The sequence below is a fragment of the Euprymna scolopes genome, chromosome 39 (assembly GCF_053919585.1).
Source record: "Euprymna scolopes isolate OS-2025 chromosome 39, ASM5391958v1, whole genome shotgun sequence".
Taxonomy (NCBI): Eukaryota; Metazoa; Mollusca; class Cephalopoda; order Sepiida; family Sepiolidae; genus Euprymna; species Euprymna scolopes.
Window position 1 is genome coordinate 39,657,034 of NC_136520.1, and position 17,516 is coordinate 39,674,549.

Here is a 17,516-nt window from a genome sequence, read left to right on the forward strand (position 1 = left end):
ACGCTCTGGCCGAACAAAAATTGCTTGGGTAACCCCGTTGGCATTCCTTGATAGGACACTTCAGCCACTTCAGGAATAAACTAATCCCTCCTTTAAGGGAAAGAAGGTAAAATCTGTGAGGGTGGACCTCTTAGAACTGCACAGGATAATACTTAAAACTGACAGAATAAGTCCACCCTGCCACATAATGTCTAAGACTCTGGTCGGCCTGATTTTGGTATTAACCCAGATGGTTGTTGTTGATGGCTACTTTCAGTATGAGCAAAAAAGATATTGTTTTTAAATACTAACTCACCCCTAAAAGAAAATGTAATTCTACTTTTTTAGGCGATTATGAGTGAACACTCACTAATAATGACCTATGTGAAAACTCAAAGTGAGTAAGAACTACTACTACTACTACTACTACTACTACTGGTGATGATAATGATATTTTTAATAATGATATTGATAATAATGATAATAACTATATTGATAATAACAATGATGATAATAACGTTTTTGATATTGATAATAATAAGTGATGATGATAATGTTAATGATAATAATAATAACGATATTGATGATAATAATGTTATTGATAATGATATTAATAAGTGATGATAATAATAACTATATTGATAATGATGATAATGATATTAATAAGTGATGATAATAATGATGATAATAATAACTATATTGATAATGATGATAATAATATTGATAATAATAATAATAATAATAATAATAATCATCATCATCATAACCATAATCGAAAGCTGTATTGAAAAAAAAAATGTTACTTTCTTATCCTTGTAAATCTGGAAAGTCATTTTTATGCAGGCGATTCAAAACAAAACAAAATGGGTTTCAATATTCTTTGACAGTTCTCATGTCGAATAACCATTTTTGGTGCTCCGAGAAAATACTATCTGATAATGGGTACGAATTTAACGGCAGTGAAATGCAGACACAAGATAAGACCTCAATATGATGGGGATGACAACAATAACAGACATTTGGGGCGGAGGGGGATGGGGTAGTGTATGCGGGGGGGGGGGATAATTAATGTGGATTGATAATAGCAGCATTAATAAAAAAAAAAAAAAAAAAAATATGAAACCATTTACCTGACTTCTTACAAAGAAAAAGTTAGAAACAATGGGGCAGAGAAAACCCCAGTTCCCCATAAAGGAGCCCTTAAGATTTGTTGAGACTCCCCTCCCCCAAAAAAATGTTTCAATCTAAAAGGATTTCTTTTCCTCTGCCTATGAACAGAACAAATACTACACTATGATCCTAGTCCGAACTGATCAGAAATAGACCAGATATTATGGGCCCTATCGGTGGGGCATTAGAATACACCGACTGCCCCCTTGCAGAGGGTAAAAGTCCCTCAATGGGGGACCTGGATATGACCTTCTATATCCAGTGGTGAGGCCCCAGCTTGTGGGCTTTGGGGAGTGTGGAGCCACCCTTTAATTACCATTGCTCCCAGGTCCACTCTGACCCGGAGTGGTAGTACCTGTTAGGGTCCCAACTATGGGTTAAATAGAAACCGACGTGAAAACAACAAATATATTCTATTAAAAAAATCTTTCTTCAAAATCTTTGGATTCGGCATTAAATAATCCGAAAAGGGTTGATATGCCGTAAAACAAAAGCAAGCAACCAACCAACCAACCAACCAGATACTACGAAATCGTTAATGAATATGGTGAAAATATAAGTCCATTATAAAAGGAAGACGCGACCAAAAAAAATAATAATCGTTTGTATTGTTGTAGCTAGCTAACGTAAGGAATTATCTCCCTTGTCTAATAACTATCCAAGCTCAAAATCTAATATATAAACGGTTATATGTCTGTCGGTCTTCATATTTTCAAACTTTAACTCCTCCAAAACTGGAAGTCACAGAGCAGTGCTGTTAGCCTCAAATAATTAGATTTTTTACGGGCCGTTCTTTTATGGGTCTTTAACCAGTTAAAATTGTTTTTAAGGGGTCATAAATGAGTCAAAATTAAAAAAAAAATCATTAAACATTCTGTACATTCATCTTAGTTTATTTTTAATTTTTATTCGGTTTATATGCGTGTCACGTTGGTACAGTGGCAACGTCACCAGCTTTGAATGCTACAGTTTCGGTTTCGATTATAGCTAATGGTACCCAAATACTTTTTTTTTTTTTACTTTTGAAATCATGACTGTAATAATATATACAAAATCTGGACAAATTAAAATATCATATTTAAGCGTATTTTATACCCGGGCAAAGCCCCCCCCCCCCCGATACTAGTAACTATAAATAGAGTATTTAGTTCTCTCCCACAGACAAAGTTCTTCCAATAGGAATGCCTCCCCACGGGACAATGCCTCCCCACGGGACAGAGTTAGACACCAGGGTCGTTTTTTAATGTGGAGAAAAGGAACAAAAATAAAAAATTGTCTCAGTCGTGAAGGATTTCTCCTCCACTGACAGAGAACAAGAAATTGAAGTGCAGCATCTGAAGAACAGATGATATTTATTTGCTCCTCCACCGAGCAAATTAGGCACAAGGCCGATTTTTAATGTGAGGAGTGAAGGGGAGGGGAAAAGGAAAAGGGGACCAGCTCCCGAGAGGTGGGAAATGGGAGCTGGATAGTGATTTGCCAAGCTGGCCCAAGTAGGGTTGCCCCTACATGGACCAGAAGATTGCCACAAGGGCAATGGTCTTTGCTTGCAGCATCTGCCGGAACAGATACTACACTTTGATCGTCTTTGCTTGCAGCATCTGCCGGAACAGATGGTATTTATTTGCTCCCCCACCGAGCAAATTAGGCACAAGGCCAATTTTTAATGTGAGGAGTGAAGGGAAGGGGAAGGGAAAAAGGGAACCAGCTCCCGAGAGGTGGGAAATGGGAGCTGGTTAATGGTCAGCCATGTGAGGTTGCCCCCACATCTGGTCTTTGCTAGTCATAGCTAGTCATAGCTTGCAGTATCTGCCGGAAAAAATACTACACTTTGATCTTGTCCCGAAGTTCTTTTTATATAATAGTAGATAGAATTGATAGATAGAAGATTACAGTTTCCAAACTTAATTCTAGTCATGAAAACCTTAATGTATAAAATTTTTTTTTAAAATGAATAGTTAAAATGCTGCTGAGTACTAACTAAAGACTTACCTTTCAAAAGTTGATTTTTAGGAATATTCAGGTGTACATTGAACAAATATCACATTTAAAATTGTAGGTTTTATGATATTGATCCAATGTATTCCTAATGATTTCCAGTGGTCGCCATTTTGCCTTACTCAGCAATTTTCATTTGAGCATGTGCATTGTTTATCAAGTGTAAAAAAAAAAAAAAAAAAAAAAAATGGTGACCACTGAAAACTATTAGAAAATATGCGCATTTATTCTGTTTGTGGACTTAAAAATTTTTTATTTATTTATTACATTTTCACCCTAAATAAGGCACATTGCCACTTTGATGTAGGGGGCTACTATCGGGGACATAAGCTACAGGGGTACTATGTGGGGAGTTGGGCAGCAAGATGTTGGTTCATGTTACACTTGAACTTCTGCATATCAGTACAGTTGGGGAAGCAGGAACCCGGAAGGGAATTCCAAAGTCTAGCGGTTCTGGGGAAGAAACTACTGGAGTAGAAGGCTCTCTTACATCTAGGGATTTCTACTGAGAAGGGGTGGGATTGTACTGCTTGTTGGGTTTGTCGTGGGTATTTACGTCGTAGGGGTATAAGTGCTTGCAGTTCTTCGGAGCATTCACCGTTAAAGTACTTGTAGAACAGGCAGAGGGATACTGCATTTCGATGATGGGACAGAGGCTGAAGCCTAGATGACAGTTCAGGACCTATTAGGTCGGCGACTCTCTTTTGAACCTTGTATAGGAGTGAGAGACTAGAAGCAGATGTACCGGCCCAAATATGACAACCTCATCTTCGTTATTGTTGTTGTTTCACCATGTTTTGACCAACTCATCCTTTGGCCTTCTTCAGGTGATTAACAATGACGGGATAGGAGTTTTGTAACTGTATCCCCAGTAATTACTGCCTTCCATAGTTGTTGTCGTCTCACCATGTTTTGGCCAACTAATTTTCTGGCCTGGTTGGGTAGGATTGAAACCGCTATCTTCAGACAATGCTCATCTGCTTCACCATTGGCGAAACAACAACTATGAAGATAGGTGTAACAATCCGCATAAAGAATGAATGCACAAATTACGAAGCCTCATCGCAAAAGATTTTAAAAAATAAAAACGTTGGATAATAAAGCTGTTAATATCATGTAAACTACTTGTCAGCGACAATTTTAAATGTGATATTCGTTCAAAACGAACCTGAATGCCCCTAAAAATCAACATTTTAAAGGTAAGTCTTTGGTGCCATCAGCTAGAATCGAAACCAAAACATGTAGCTTTCCAGCCTTATTTGTTATCGTCTGATCTATACGCATACAAAAACTAAAAAAAAAATGTTAAAGATATAAATGTATATTTGTGCATGCGTAGAAATAACATATTTAGTCGACTTATGCCTGTCAAGTTCCATTTTATTTTTTTTATTTTTGACTCCTTAGAACTACTTTTATTGGCTAAAGACCAAATCGAATTTGTTCTACAGGTTCAAATTCCCTATCCATAAAGTTTCAAGTCTGTTGATCAATAATTGACAGAGTAGTTTGATAGAGATCGTTTCTCAAACAGACAAGGCCATATATATATATATATATATATATATATATATATATATATAATGTGTGTAACTTCGAAACTTGTGGATTAAGGAAATTTATATATTTCATATTTGAGTATCCTGTCGAACAATAAATTCATGTAAAATATAATTTACAGCCTTAAATTATGTTCTTATATAATATTTTCACAAAATCAATACAATAAAAATAAAAAATGATAGCATATATGCATAAACAGTCTATTTCACTGTCTGAAGAGTGGCTATTTTGGAATATTTTTGAATGACATGATGTTTGAAATTATCTGAATGGTCACAAAACAATTGTAACGAATATGAAAATACACAATATGATGCTATTATTTTTTATTTTTATTGTCTTGATTTTGTGAAAGTATTATTTGCATGCTCGATTATAAAAACTGATAATAATAAAGCATAATAATTGAGTCAGTTAATTTTGACTTTGATTTTTTATTCGTATGTGAACATTACCGAATTTTAATATATTTTAATATATTAAAGTTTTTGGTTAAAAAATATTAATAAGATATATTACAATAGAAAAATGCAAGCATGAAAAGTAATATACGGTAAACCTTAAACATGGAAAAGTAAAGGACTAGTTGTTAAAACAGGAAAAAAAAAGGACAAGATATTCTAGTAAAAAATATAATAAATTTATGACTTAAAATATTGCATCATTAGGAATTGATTATATAATGTTATAAATTGAATTTTAAAAAACTTCTTAATGCTGCAATATTTTAAGTTATAAATTTATTATATTTGTTACTAGAATATCTAGTCCTTTTCTTTTCCATGTTTAAGCTTAACCATATTACTTTTCATGCTCGCATTTTTCTATTGTAATCCATGAGTTTTCCAGGCTTCCAGTAAATTCACTTGTTCTTTGTTTAATTTCAGTCTTATTTTTTTTGCCCCGATAAACATAACATACACATATGTAATAACAATGTACGGCACTCGTCTGCTTTCAATAAAAATCCCCCCCTCCAATTATCTCCCTTTCATTCTGTCTATTTCACTTGTTACTTCTCTTTTCACGAGTGTGGTGATTTGGTAGCAAAAGTGATCGCTGAAGCGACGTGGTTACTATGGAAACCAGTCATAAAAAACGTCGCTCGCCTCCTTATGTTTTTTTTTTTTTTACGATTTTGAACACCAGTAAATTTTCAATTTTCGTTCAGTAAAACAAAAGTTATGATAACTTTTGTTTTACTGAACGAAAATTGAATTTTTTTTTCACAATATAGCTGAGAAGGTGATCTATAAACTAATAATTGTTTGAAATTTAGTTGAAAAATGGGTTAGAGGTGAAGCTTTAAAGCAGTTCTAAATAACTAAAACTGCCACTTAACCATATATTCAAACACGGTAGTGTTTGAATGATTATATATATATATATATATATATATATATATATGTCCTGGGCAACACTGGGTAGCCCTACTAGTTTATTATACAGAAGACTCTGGAGTTGGCATTAAATAATCCACAATGACTAGATGAACCTTTAGCCACACGTCTCCTCCTGAATTTATTAAAAAAAATTTTTTTTTTATTATTTTAATTGATTGTTTATATAAGAAAATCTTGCAATTGTCGCCCTTTGGTCGCCATTTTAGATCATGTACGTACCGGTAGAGTAAAATTGCCCGGAATCATATTTCGTGCTTCCTGTGAAGCCATTATAATATTACAAGTCAACTGGCTTACCTATCTTGTACACTAACTAAAAAACCACAAACTGAAGATAGACAAGACAGGTAACTTGATAGCGTTGATACGAGATGTGAGTGGGACAAAATATAAAGTATGCTCTGATTTGCCATTACTTACCAAGGACAGGTGTAGGTGTTTGAACGGGTAGGGGGGACTTGTCGAAGGTAGACGGCTTAGCCCCGTCCCCTCCCCCCAAAATACACATGCAAGTATATTCCCATTGAAGGGGTAGTTGTGCTTGTCAGAATTGGAGATAAAAAAAAAACAACAGAAGCCACGTTTCTTCTCGCTCTCTCTCTCTCTCTCTCTCTCTCTCTCTCTCTCTCTCTCTCTCTCTCTTTACGTTATTAGTTTTCCTGTTTTCTTACAGTTTTTTGCTCTCTCTCCGTTTCCCTTTTTCTCTCTCCATATTTTTCTCTCTCAACACTTCATTCCTTTATGCTTTGTTCCACCTCTCTCTCTCTCTCTCTCTCTCTCTCTCTCTTTAGCTCTCTTTCCCTCTCTATCTCTTTCTCTCTTCGTTTCCCTCTCTCTATCTCTCTTTCTTTGTCTCCCTCTCTATCTCTCTCTGCATATTATCTTTCATGTTTGTTCCACTTTTTTACTCTCTCTCTCCCTTTCTCTCTCTCTCTCTTTGCATTCTCTCTTACTTTCTCTTTCTCTCAACACATTATTCTTTCGTATTTTGTTCCACTTTTTCACTCTCTTCCCCTCTTTCTCTCTCCCCCCTTTCTCCTACTCTCTCTCCTTTCTCTCTCACACCTTTTCTCCTACTCTCTCTCCCTCTCTCCTCTCTCTCTTTCTCGCTCCCCTCTCTCTCCGTATTATCTTTCATGTTTTGTCCCAGTTTTTCACTCTTTTTCACACTCTCTCTTCTCTCTTTTTTCACTCTCCCTTCTCTTTTTTTCCACTCTTTTTTCCTCTCTCTTTTTTTACTCTCTCTCTCTCTCTCTCTTCCTCTCTCTTTTTTTCACTCTCTCTTCCTCTCTCTTTTTTTCACTTTCTCTTCCTCTCTTTTTTAACTCTCTTCTTCACTCTTTTTTCCACTCTCTCTTCCTTTACTCTCTCTTCCTCCGCTCTTTATGCACATTATCTTTCTCGTGTTTTGTTCCAGTATTTTTTCTTACTGATAATTTTGAGAATTAATAAACACACATTTTTAATGATAACGAGTTTCTATGTTTCACAAAAGGTTATGGCAGTGCATAAGTGTTTAAAACAAACAAAAAAACTTTTTAAAGGGAAAAACTTTTATTCGGAATTTAAAATAAAAAAAGATAAAAACAAAACAAGAATGATTCCACTGTTAAGATGCGTCCATTCTTTTCTATGTATTTACCAATATAAATGCTACTTCATACTTAAGCGTTAGATACCAAAGAAAAGTGTAACAAACCATGAGAGTGCAATGTCGGGTAAACTTACCAAATCAAGAGAAATGCTATGAAACGAAACAGACCAAGACAAATGCAATGTCAGACAAGTATAACAAATTAAGAGAAATGCTATGTAGTGGAACAGACCAGGAGAAATGCTATGAAATTTAAATTACAAGAGAAATGCTATTAAGTGAAATATATCAGAACTGCTATGAAGTGTAACTGACCAAGGGAAATCCTGTGAAGTGTAACTGACCAAGGGAAATCCTGTGAAGTGTAACTGACCAAGGGAAATCCTGTGAAGTGTAAGTGACCTAAAGAAAATGCTGTGAAGTGTAAGTGACCTAAAGAAAAATCATATGAAGTGTGACTAAAAAATGCTATGAAGTGTAAGTGACCAAGAGAAATGCTGTGAAGTGTAAATGATCAAGAGAAAATGCTGTAAAGTGTAAGCGACCAAACGAAAATGCTATGAATAAGCGACCAAAAGAAAATGCTACGAAGTGTAAGCGACCAAGAGAAAATGCTACGAAGTGTAAGCGACCAAGAGAAAATGCTACGAAGTGTAAGCGACCAAGAGAAAATGCTACGAAGTGTAAGCGACCAAGAGAAAATGCTACGAAGTGTAAGCGACCAAGAGAAAATGCTACGAAGTGTAAGCGACCAAGAGAAAATGCTACGAAGTGTAAGCGACCAAGAGAAAATGCTACGAAGTGTAAGCGACCAAGAGAAAATGCTACGAAGTGTAAGCGACCAAGAGAAAATGCTACGAAGTGTAAGCGACCAAGAGAAAATGCTACGAAGTGTAAGCGACCAAGAGAAAATGCTACGAAGTTGAACAGATCAGGAGAAAATGCTATGTCTGACTTAAGTTTGTAAATTACATTTTTCTTTGTCTGTTACATTTAGCTGATAGTTGTCCGGATTTTCAGTTGCCAACCACCTGTTTGTACCAATTGGGTAGTGGAGACGAAAGGATAATGTCTCAGATTAATTCTTCTGTGTGATGTCATGCAGCATGCCCAAATCACTGAAGATTTTGCTGCAACAGTGCAGAGAAGAGTGATCGTTGATTCAGTTGTTGATGCAGGTCGATTACCAACACTCACTTGATGTGGAGGTAATATAAGATGCTAGGAAGAGGGTGGTTGTTGAATATTTCATTGATCAGCAACCTTGATTGGCCAGATTTGAGAGCTGCAGAGGAGGATGCTCCAGATCGTCACCAGCTAGACATGAAATGAGGTTTCTTATATAGAACATAGAGATGCATTTGAAGATTAAATCTGGACAATTATAGAGAGATATGTGCAGAACAGGAGACTTGGATGATATGGTGGAGTAGGTGCTTGTGTGATTGCCAGAGTTAGAATTCCATTAACCAATTTCAAGGAAATCCTGCCATTAGTATCCAACAGATCATTACCATTGTTGACCAAAGCAAGAATATGTATGCAGTTTGATGATGTATGGAAGGGAAAACTATCCAGGATAGGATATGTGCTGCATTGGAAGAAATGATATAATCTGTAATGTGAATCTTAAAGGCAGGCTTAGATCTGATGACCTCAAAGGAACATTTTGCTATACAATTCCCCACTTAGGATGTTCCCTTTAGATCTGGCCCTTAATCATAGTCTGCAAAATATTAATTATTTGTAGTTTATTTTTATTCTCCCGCTAACAAAGCATATGTCTCAATTTCAATATAAATTGTTTTGGGGGATGGGACGGGGAGGGGGAGTAGAGTATCTTTTTTTAAAACTATTGTTGAAACTTTGTGTATTGACCAAAAATGGGCTAAAATACACAAATTAAAAAGGAAAACTTATTTATTTTATTTAGAAAGTGAATTATAGGAAACTGGGCACATGTCATATATTTTAGACATGAAGAGGCTATGTATTTAAGATAAAAATTAAAAATTTACACATTATGGTAAAGAGCAATGCAGTTCATACAAAAAAAGTTACTTTTGACAATAAGTTAGTGGCTTACTGTTGCAAGACTTATTTATATAAGTTCATACATAATCGAAAAAATACAATTTTAGCAAATTTCTCATGAATTTTTAAGAAGATTTCAACAACTCTTGGAGAGAAGTTAATGAATTTTATCTCTCAGATTAATTCTGCAGTAAGCAGTACTATTATATATTGTCTTGTAGACTTTTAAAAGAAATTCTTTACTGCCCTAGTTATGGAATAGAATGGATTAATGTTTGATAGCATTTGGATCTCTAAAGTGCTAGACTATGGTGGCCAAAAAAACAAAGAAAACAATTATTATGTAGTTTGGTTGCTTAATGTTTTATGAAAAGTTATTTATTTTATTTAGAAAATGAAATATTGACTGGCCTATAAATAGGACAATGGATACATGTGATATATTTTAGAAATCAAGAGGTTATATATTCAAGATAAAATTTACACATTATGATAAGGTGCAAAGCAGTTCACACAAAGAGTTACATTGCACTTTTGGCAATAAATGGCTTACTGTTGCAAGACTCGTTTATATAAATTCGTACATCATCAAACAAATAGAATTTCAACAAATTTCACAAGACTTTTAAGAACATTCCTGTTACAGTAGCCGCCTTAAGGATTACAATGAACTCTACCTTTTACTATAAAAATAGGGGAACCTAATGGATCAATTAGGTTCACAATTTAACCAGGTTCTTTCTCTCAATCTGCAGAAGTTAAGAAAATAAACATTAATCTTTTGCAGGCAGATTTATTTGTTATGTTTGTGTCAGAATCATCTGGAATCGTTGGCCGTCATTCAATCACTAAGACTTGCAAAATTTGAGGAATCGCATTCGCCTTGAGTAGCGACCCTCACAAGATAAGGTGGTTGTTACAATGTAGCTAGCTCATAGTTGTTTGTGAAAATACTTCCGGAAGGGATCGGATTGAATAATAATAATAATCCTAAGTTTGGTTAGCCTTCGACAGAAATGATGTCAGTAAACTTACAAAAGATAAGTAATGATAAAGTCTATCCATTCATAATATATCAACTTTACAAGTTAGAAAGAGCTGGAAGGATCTAGATGAAGAATGTGTTATCTTTGTTAGTATATATGAGGAGTTGTATGTTAGTGAGTTTGTGAGACTGTGTATAAGCTGTTGCTATGTTAGGTAGTTTATAATTTTTATTTGTGCTATGATGCTAGTGGGAACAATGAGGTTTAACTAGTCTGTGAGACGTTTCTGTAACACATTGAGTCTCTCGCTGACGACCAAGTTTGGTTCGTTGCTTATGTAATCAATTCTATGAGGTACTCGATTGGTTGAAGTCCAACATCAGCAATCAATCAAGATTAAGTATTTTGAGAGAATTGTCTAATCAGTATTAATTGATCTTGGGTGATAAGGTGCAAATTTTAGATGATTTATCGAGAGTATTTTACAAAAATTTTCTTTTGATGAAAATTGTGTGCCATCATCAAATATAATAGTTTCCGATATGCCGAATAATGCAAACAGTTCCTGTAAGATGTTTATTGTGTTTTTACTTGTCAGTGTGTTACATTTAAAAACTTCTGACCATTTAGTAAAACTGTCTACTAAGATGAAAAACTATGTTCCTTCTATCAGTTTAGCGTAGTCGACGTATAGACGAGACCATGGCTTGTCTGTCTTAGGCCAAGGGTGGAATTTTATTGGCAGTGGTTTTGCTACAGATGCGCAGCTTTTGCACCATATTTTCAATATCCTTATCCATTCCTGGCCAGTGTATGAAGAAGAATTGCCTGCTTACATTTCACATATTTTTCTAAGAATCATCATCATCATCACCATCATCATCAATTTAATGTCCATTTTACATGTTAGCATGTGTTAGACAGCTTTAAGAAATTAATTTCCAAATAACTTATCTCTGGACAGGTCTTTATTTCTCCCTCTTTCTCTCAAGTCTATTTTTACCACTTAACTGAACTTGCTATGTTAACATTTTTTTTTACTCAGAGGTCACCACTTATCAAGGCCTTCAAGCCACTCTAGGATAAGGGTTCATGAGTGTTAGACAACACTGTGATGGTCAGTAATGGTGAAACTTGGGTAGGATATAATTATATGAGGAGGGCCCAACCAGAACTTATTTACATTAGACTTGAAAAAGACCGTGTTATAGTCATCTGAGAAGCAGTCCCATTATATTGTTTCATAGACAGACAGTTCAAGGGAAGGAGCTCTGTTTATGGAATTTTTGTTTAGTTTTCTGCACAGCTAGACAGTGAATGAAATTGTTAACGGTTGTTGTAGCTAAACAAGTATTTCTTGCAAAAGATTTACAGTGAAAGAACCATAGATTGGAGCTCAGTCGAGCACTTACCATAAAAACAATGATAGAGCAGAGATATATCTACTAACCCAAGAACTCTCACCTATTCTTTTAATATTGTCATATCATAAGCGTGTCATGATATAACCATGTCTTATGATATGATCATGTCTTATGATTAGGCCTATGACAACAGCATATTCTTTTCATTGTTTTTACTCTCGAGTGTGTATCTATTGATATCTTATATGCTTTTATATAGAGTAATGTGGTTCTCAGTTGATTAACTGTGTCTAAGTGTATCAGATATATACTCGAGAGCCAAAACAATGAAAAGAATATTCTGTTGTCATAACCTTACTTATGATGTGCCATCACTGCTTGCTGTTGTGTTGCTTGGGGAAGTTTCAGGAAGCTGCCAATTCTTAAATCTGGGCACATTTTTTTTTTTTTTTTTTTTTCAAGACCTTGGAGAAAGTTTTTTGGCGCATGTTTGCTCCACCATCTTGCCTGGCAGTTAAAAAGAGAAAAAATAATGAAAAGAGAAAGAAAGAGAGAGAGAAAAATGTGAACCAAAACATGAAAGATAATGTGCCGAGAAAAAATGACTCACATTACACATCCATCGTATCATTCTCTTATTATTACTCTCATGCAACGCATGTCCTCAACCATTACTGGTCGGTTTTAATTTCCATCATCACATTGCATACACGTCTGATAGATTCTTTCCTTGCAATGCTCAGAACTTACTCAACATAACTGTACCATCAAAGTCTCATGTTCTACGCACACATCTTCCTATACTGTCCAGATTTAATCTCCCTCTGAAGTCATCAGAACTAAGTCTGTCCTTAAAACTCACATTACGCATTATACAGAACCGCTAGACTTTGGAATTCCATTCCCGGTCCTTGCTTCCCTAACAGTACTGACATGCAGAAGTTCAAGTGTAACGTGAACCGACATCTTGCTGCCCAAATCCCTACATAGTACCCCAGTAGTTGTTGCCCCTGATAGTAGCCCCCTACACCAAAGTGGCAATTTGCCTTGTTTGGGGTGAAAATGTAATTAAAAAAAAAAAAAAATTATACAGCATAATCAGATTTGACACACCGATTCCCATCAGATCACTGAAGTTAAGCAATGATGAACCTGGCCAGTACCAGATGGGTGACCATTTGGGACTTCCAAATGCTGTATGTGCTCTCTGCTTATCTCGGCATTGTTTCCAGTCATCTTGGACTTCTCCTTGCTACTGGGCTCAAGCAGTTCCGATTCAGGAGAGGTGTGGTTGGAGATTGCGCAACCCTTGCCACACAATTACATATCAAGCTGCCTCTACAAGGGGTATCCATTGTCTTTCGAAACTGAACGGAGGCATCAGAATTCTCATGAGAGTGGTTCCAAGAATAAAATCTCCTAATTTTTTGTTTTTAACTCAAAAAGTTTAAGATGAATGAAAACGAGAGTAGTACCATTAAAACGGGTGACCTTTTGTGCTTCAGAATTTCTTTTCTGCACAGTCATCACTATTCTTGGTGCATTTTTGCCAGGAATTCAATGATGCATCTCTGCTTCTGATGCACATCCATGACAGGTGTTGCTTTATTTTTTTTAGAATCTCACATCATCAATATCTACAACAGAGAGATGAAACTTTCAGGTTATGAATGCATAAGTTCAGTCATCATAACAATGCAATTTGCAATCCCCTCTGATACATTTGAGGGGAATAAAAAAAATAGGAGGCATTATTTTTGGAACACCCGTCGTATTTCTCTCCATGCAACGCATGTCATCAGCCGTCATTGGTCAGTTTTAACTTCTATATATCTGTGGTACAATATCTTCACGAAACCGAGTTGACCGATGGTTTCGTGATCACCACACGTTTCGACTGGTCTTTCTCTGTTTCCCTCTACGCTCACGTTGCTTTAAGATCCGTAGAAAGAAGAGCGGTCCAGTCGACAAACGGTTGAATTTGTTGCTGGAGGGAAGAAAAGTTGCCAAGCAATCAAAACAAAATGTCGGAAAGCGCTTGTTATAAACAATAACAATGTTTATTAACACAATCTTCAACAAACACCACGGAATGGGAGTGATTGTGGTTGACTGACGGAATAAAGTTTTCTTAGAAAATCTTAACTTAAATTAGGAAACGTTAATGATGCAGAATAGAGTGGCAACAGATTTGGTTCTTTAAGGGGCAACAAAAAAATGACCTAACTCAATTTTTGACTGTGGGTATCCTCTATTTATTCGCCCGAATCCTTTAGCAATCAGTGTCTGATTGGTCAGCCAATGGAGCTTGCCGACTAATTGCTATCGTCGTAACAATCACTCTGGTTAGCCTCTGATTGATTTTAAATAATCAGCCAATTAGTTGCAGTCATTGGGACGGGCTATACAGAGCAATTCTGTGATTAGTTGATGAATGATGTATAGCCGGCCAGTCCTTGTGCCAAATATCAACACATTGTATACACATGTCCGATAAACTCTTCTTTCAGTTGACAGTAGTAACGCTCTTGTATTTAATTATTTTGAGAGTAATTAAAAAAAAAAAAAATATTTATTCAATTGTATTGACTCCATATTTCTTTCGTCATTTTAGTGTCAACAACGGACGATAATGGAGGAGGGACATTATCACCGAACGAGGCACCTTTAACCGAAAGCCAATCTTCTACAAATGCAACGGGAGAAACCACGTCGCCTGCTACTACCCCTACCACCACCAGCACAACAACAACAGAAACAGCACCTTCTACCAACACCGCTACTGCTACGACTACCGTCACTACCTCCACATCTCAAACCTCAGGATTACACATTACAGAGAAAAGTGAGGTAAAACCCAAGTCATCGACATCAAGGTCGACCAGTGCGCATCGGCGGGCACATCCAAGGCGTCATACTCTAAGTGAATCCTCAAATCAAACTATTAACAATGTGGTAAGTCTTTCTGACTTTTTATGTCCTGTTTTTTTTTTTTTTTTTTTTTTTTTTTTTTCGCTGACATTGGTCTTAACCTCCTGCAGGATGCTGGCATGTCACAGAGGAGTTGGTATAAACTCCATTGAGTTCTTCCAGTTGCAGACTACAAGTCCACAAGAAGTGTTTTGGTCTTGCTAGGATACTGCTGATTTGATCCGGATAATATCTTTTGCAGATATTTGCTGTTGTCCACCCAATCGCTAGTCACATATGGATGTAGGTGGCATCCAATTGAAAACTAGTGATTACACAAATAGACACAATTTTTTGGATCCCATCAAAAACTTCTGATTTTTCTGATTTCAATTGTTCTTAGCACCAGTTAAAACTATCATTTGCTACAATTTTTACGGGGGTGGGGTGGCATAGATTGAAACTCAGTCAAGCACCTATCACCAAAGTAGCGATAAAGCAATTCCGAAACAATCCTCTATCTGTATAAGAGCCAAGTACATCCTAAAATGGAGTACTTTTGTCACATCTGGGCAGGAACTGCTTGGCACACCCTATCCTAGCTTGATAGTTAAAAACTGGATTCAAGATCTAGTGGGTGATGGCCTTTGGTCTTCATTGCAACGTCTTTCTAACAGAAGAGACATTGCAAGCCTGTCTTTGTTCTATCATTATTTTCATGGTAAGTGCTCATCTTACCTCCCTTTGCCAAACTTTCACAACAAAAAAAAAACAAACACTCGACTAGTTACAACCACTATCAACAATTTTCCCCACTCTCTATCAGCAGGAATTTATTTGTGTTGGACTTGAAGACACCCAAGTTGAATTCGGGGGCGGGGGGCAGGCAAGCGGCAGAGTTCCACAGCCGTGCAGTTCTAAGAAAGAAGATTTGTTCATGGAATCTACGTTTTGATTTAGGCACGGATAAAGAGTGGGAAAAATTCTTGACAGTGGTTTCAGCTAGTCTGGTGTTTTTCGTGAAAGATTGGCGGGGGGGGGCAGAGAATGGAGCTCGGACGAACACTTGCCATGGAAATACATGATAGATCAAGGAAGACCTGGCTGGAGTATGTAGAAATTATTTGACTACATGCAACAATTGAATTGAACCACATGCTTGCGCATTTGTAAAACATTAGTTTTTTTAGAGCTTCTTTTCTTTAATCAGCTTCTTTTTTTTTTTTAATTAGCTTCTTTTTTTTTTAATTAGCTTCTTTTTTAGAGAAAAAGAGTAGGTGTAAGATATGCCTGGGATTACCCACCTTGGAGTCCAGGACACTCACATCACCTTAAATACCAAAACTGAATGATGATAATGAATTGTTTTAAATAATCTATGACCTTTTCAATTGGCATTCGTACAGTGTACGTTAATGTATATATTTTAGAGCAAAAACAGATAAGCGTGAAATGTATCCATTGGATCTGTGCATTTTGCGGTCAAGTTTATGTTTTAAAGTAAAGCATTATAGGTCAAGAAAAATGTGCCCTAAAAATTAAGAGAAGCCGATTTCCAATTTAAACAGGACAGAGTGACCAACAAAAACAGCAGCAATAGATTTAAAATAACTTAAAATATATTTAACGAAACTTACTTTTATTATGTAAGTTTATTTAATAAAGAATAAATATTGAAAATTTCAGGAAGATATGACTATTATTTGATTGTTGCTAGATTTTTAAAACATGGGTGTGTCAACGGTTTAAAAAACGTCACTACATAGAAAAGTTGTTTTAAAGCATCGAAAGCGTAGAGTTTAATGCGTAAACAATTTTTGTCTTGTATTTTCATTATTTTTGTATGCTGTAAAAAAAAAAAAATATTAATAGTTTTTTTGAAGCTTCTTCTTTTAAATGGTAAAAAAGTTAGGATAATAATATTAAATTACAGTTACATCGTGTTACATAAAGGCGGGGGGGGGTTAAAACTGTGGCGCGCGTTGGAGGTACCTAATATATTATTATGTAACACTCAATTAGCATCGGGTCAAGATCAAAGTGTAGTATCTGTTCTTCAGATGCTGCACTTCAATTTCTTGTTCTCTGTCAGTGGAGGAGAAATCTTTCACTGAGACAATTTTTATTTTTGCTCCTTTTCTCCGCATTAAAAAATGACCCTGGTGTCTAACTCTGTCCCGTGGGGAGACATTGTAAATCGGAACACTTAATTGTATAACAACAAAATTAAAGCGGATATTAAAAAATAGGTAGAGTTATTTCTTCCATTAGGAAGAATGATTTCAAACAGAAGCGGTGAAAAGTTTTTTTTCCATAATGGTCTATATGGTTTCAAACAGTAAGTGGATGCGCAATTCGTTATGAAGAAAAAAGCAAAAACAAAAAATACTAATTGGACTGACATCTTGATAAAGCCAGGCTATTGGCAAAAATATGGAATTTAATAACACCAAAAAAAAGTAAATGAAAATAATTTTTCATTTCACAACATTTTCAGGTTTTCAAATTTTCTTAT

At 35.8% G+C, this 17,516-nt stretch overlaps 1 protein-coding gene across 5 annotated transcripts in view; it reads left to right on the forward strand.

Moving 5' to 3' along the window:
* LOC145263767 (coiled-coil domain-containing protein AGAP005037-like) overlaps positions 1-17,516 on the forward strand; it is a 758,348-nt gene that overhangs the window by 190,825 nt on the left and 550,007 nt on the right. For all 5 annotated transcript variants that reach the window (XM_080120809.1, XM_080120810.1, XM_080120819.1 and 2 more), the window contains one exon: positions 14,706-15,046. In XM_080120809.1, the coding sequence (XP_079976935.1) occupies positions 14,706-15,046 (341 nt within the window). The remainder of the gene's footprint in view (positions 1-14,705; positions 15,047-17,516) is intronic.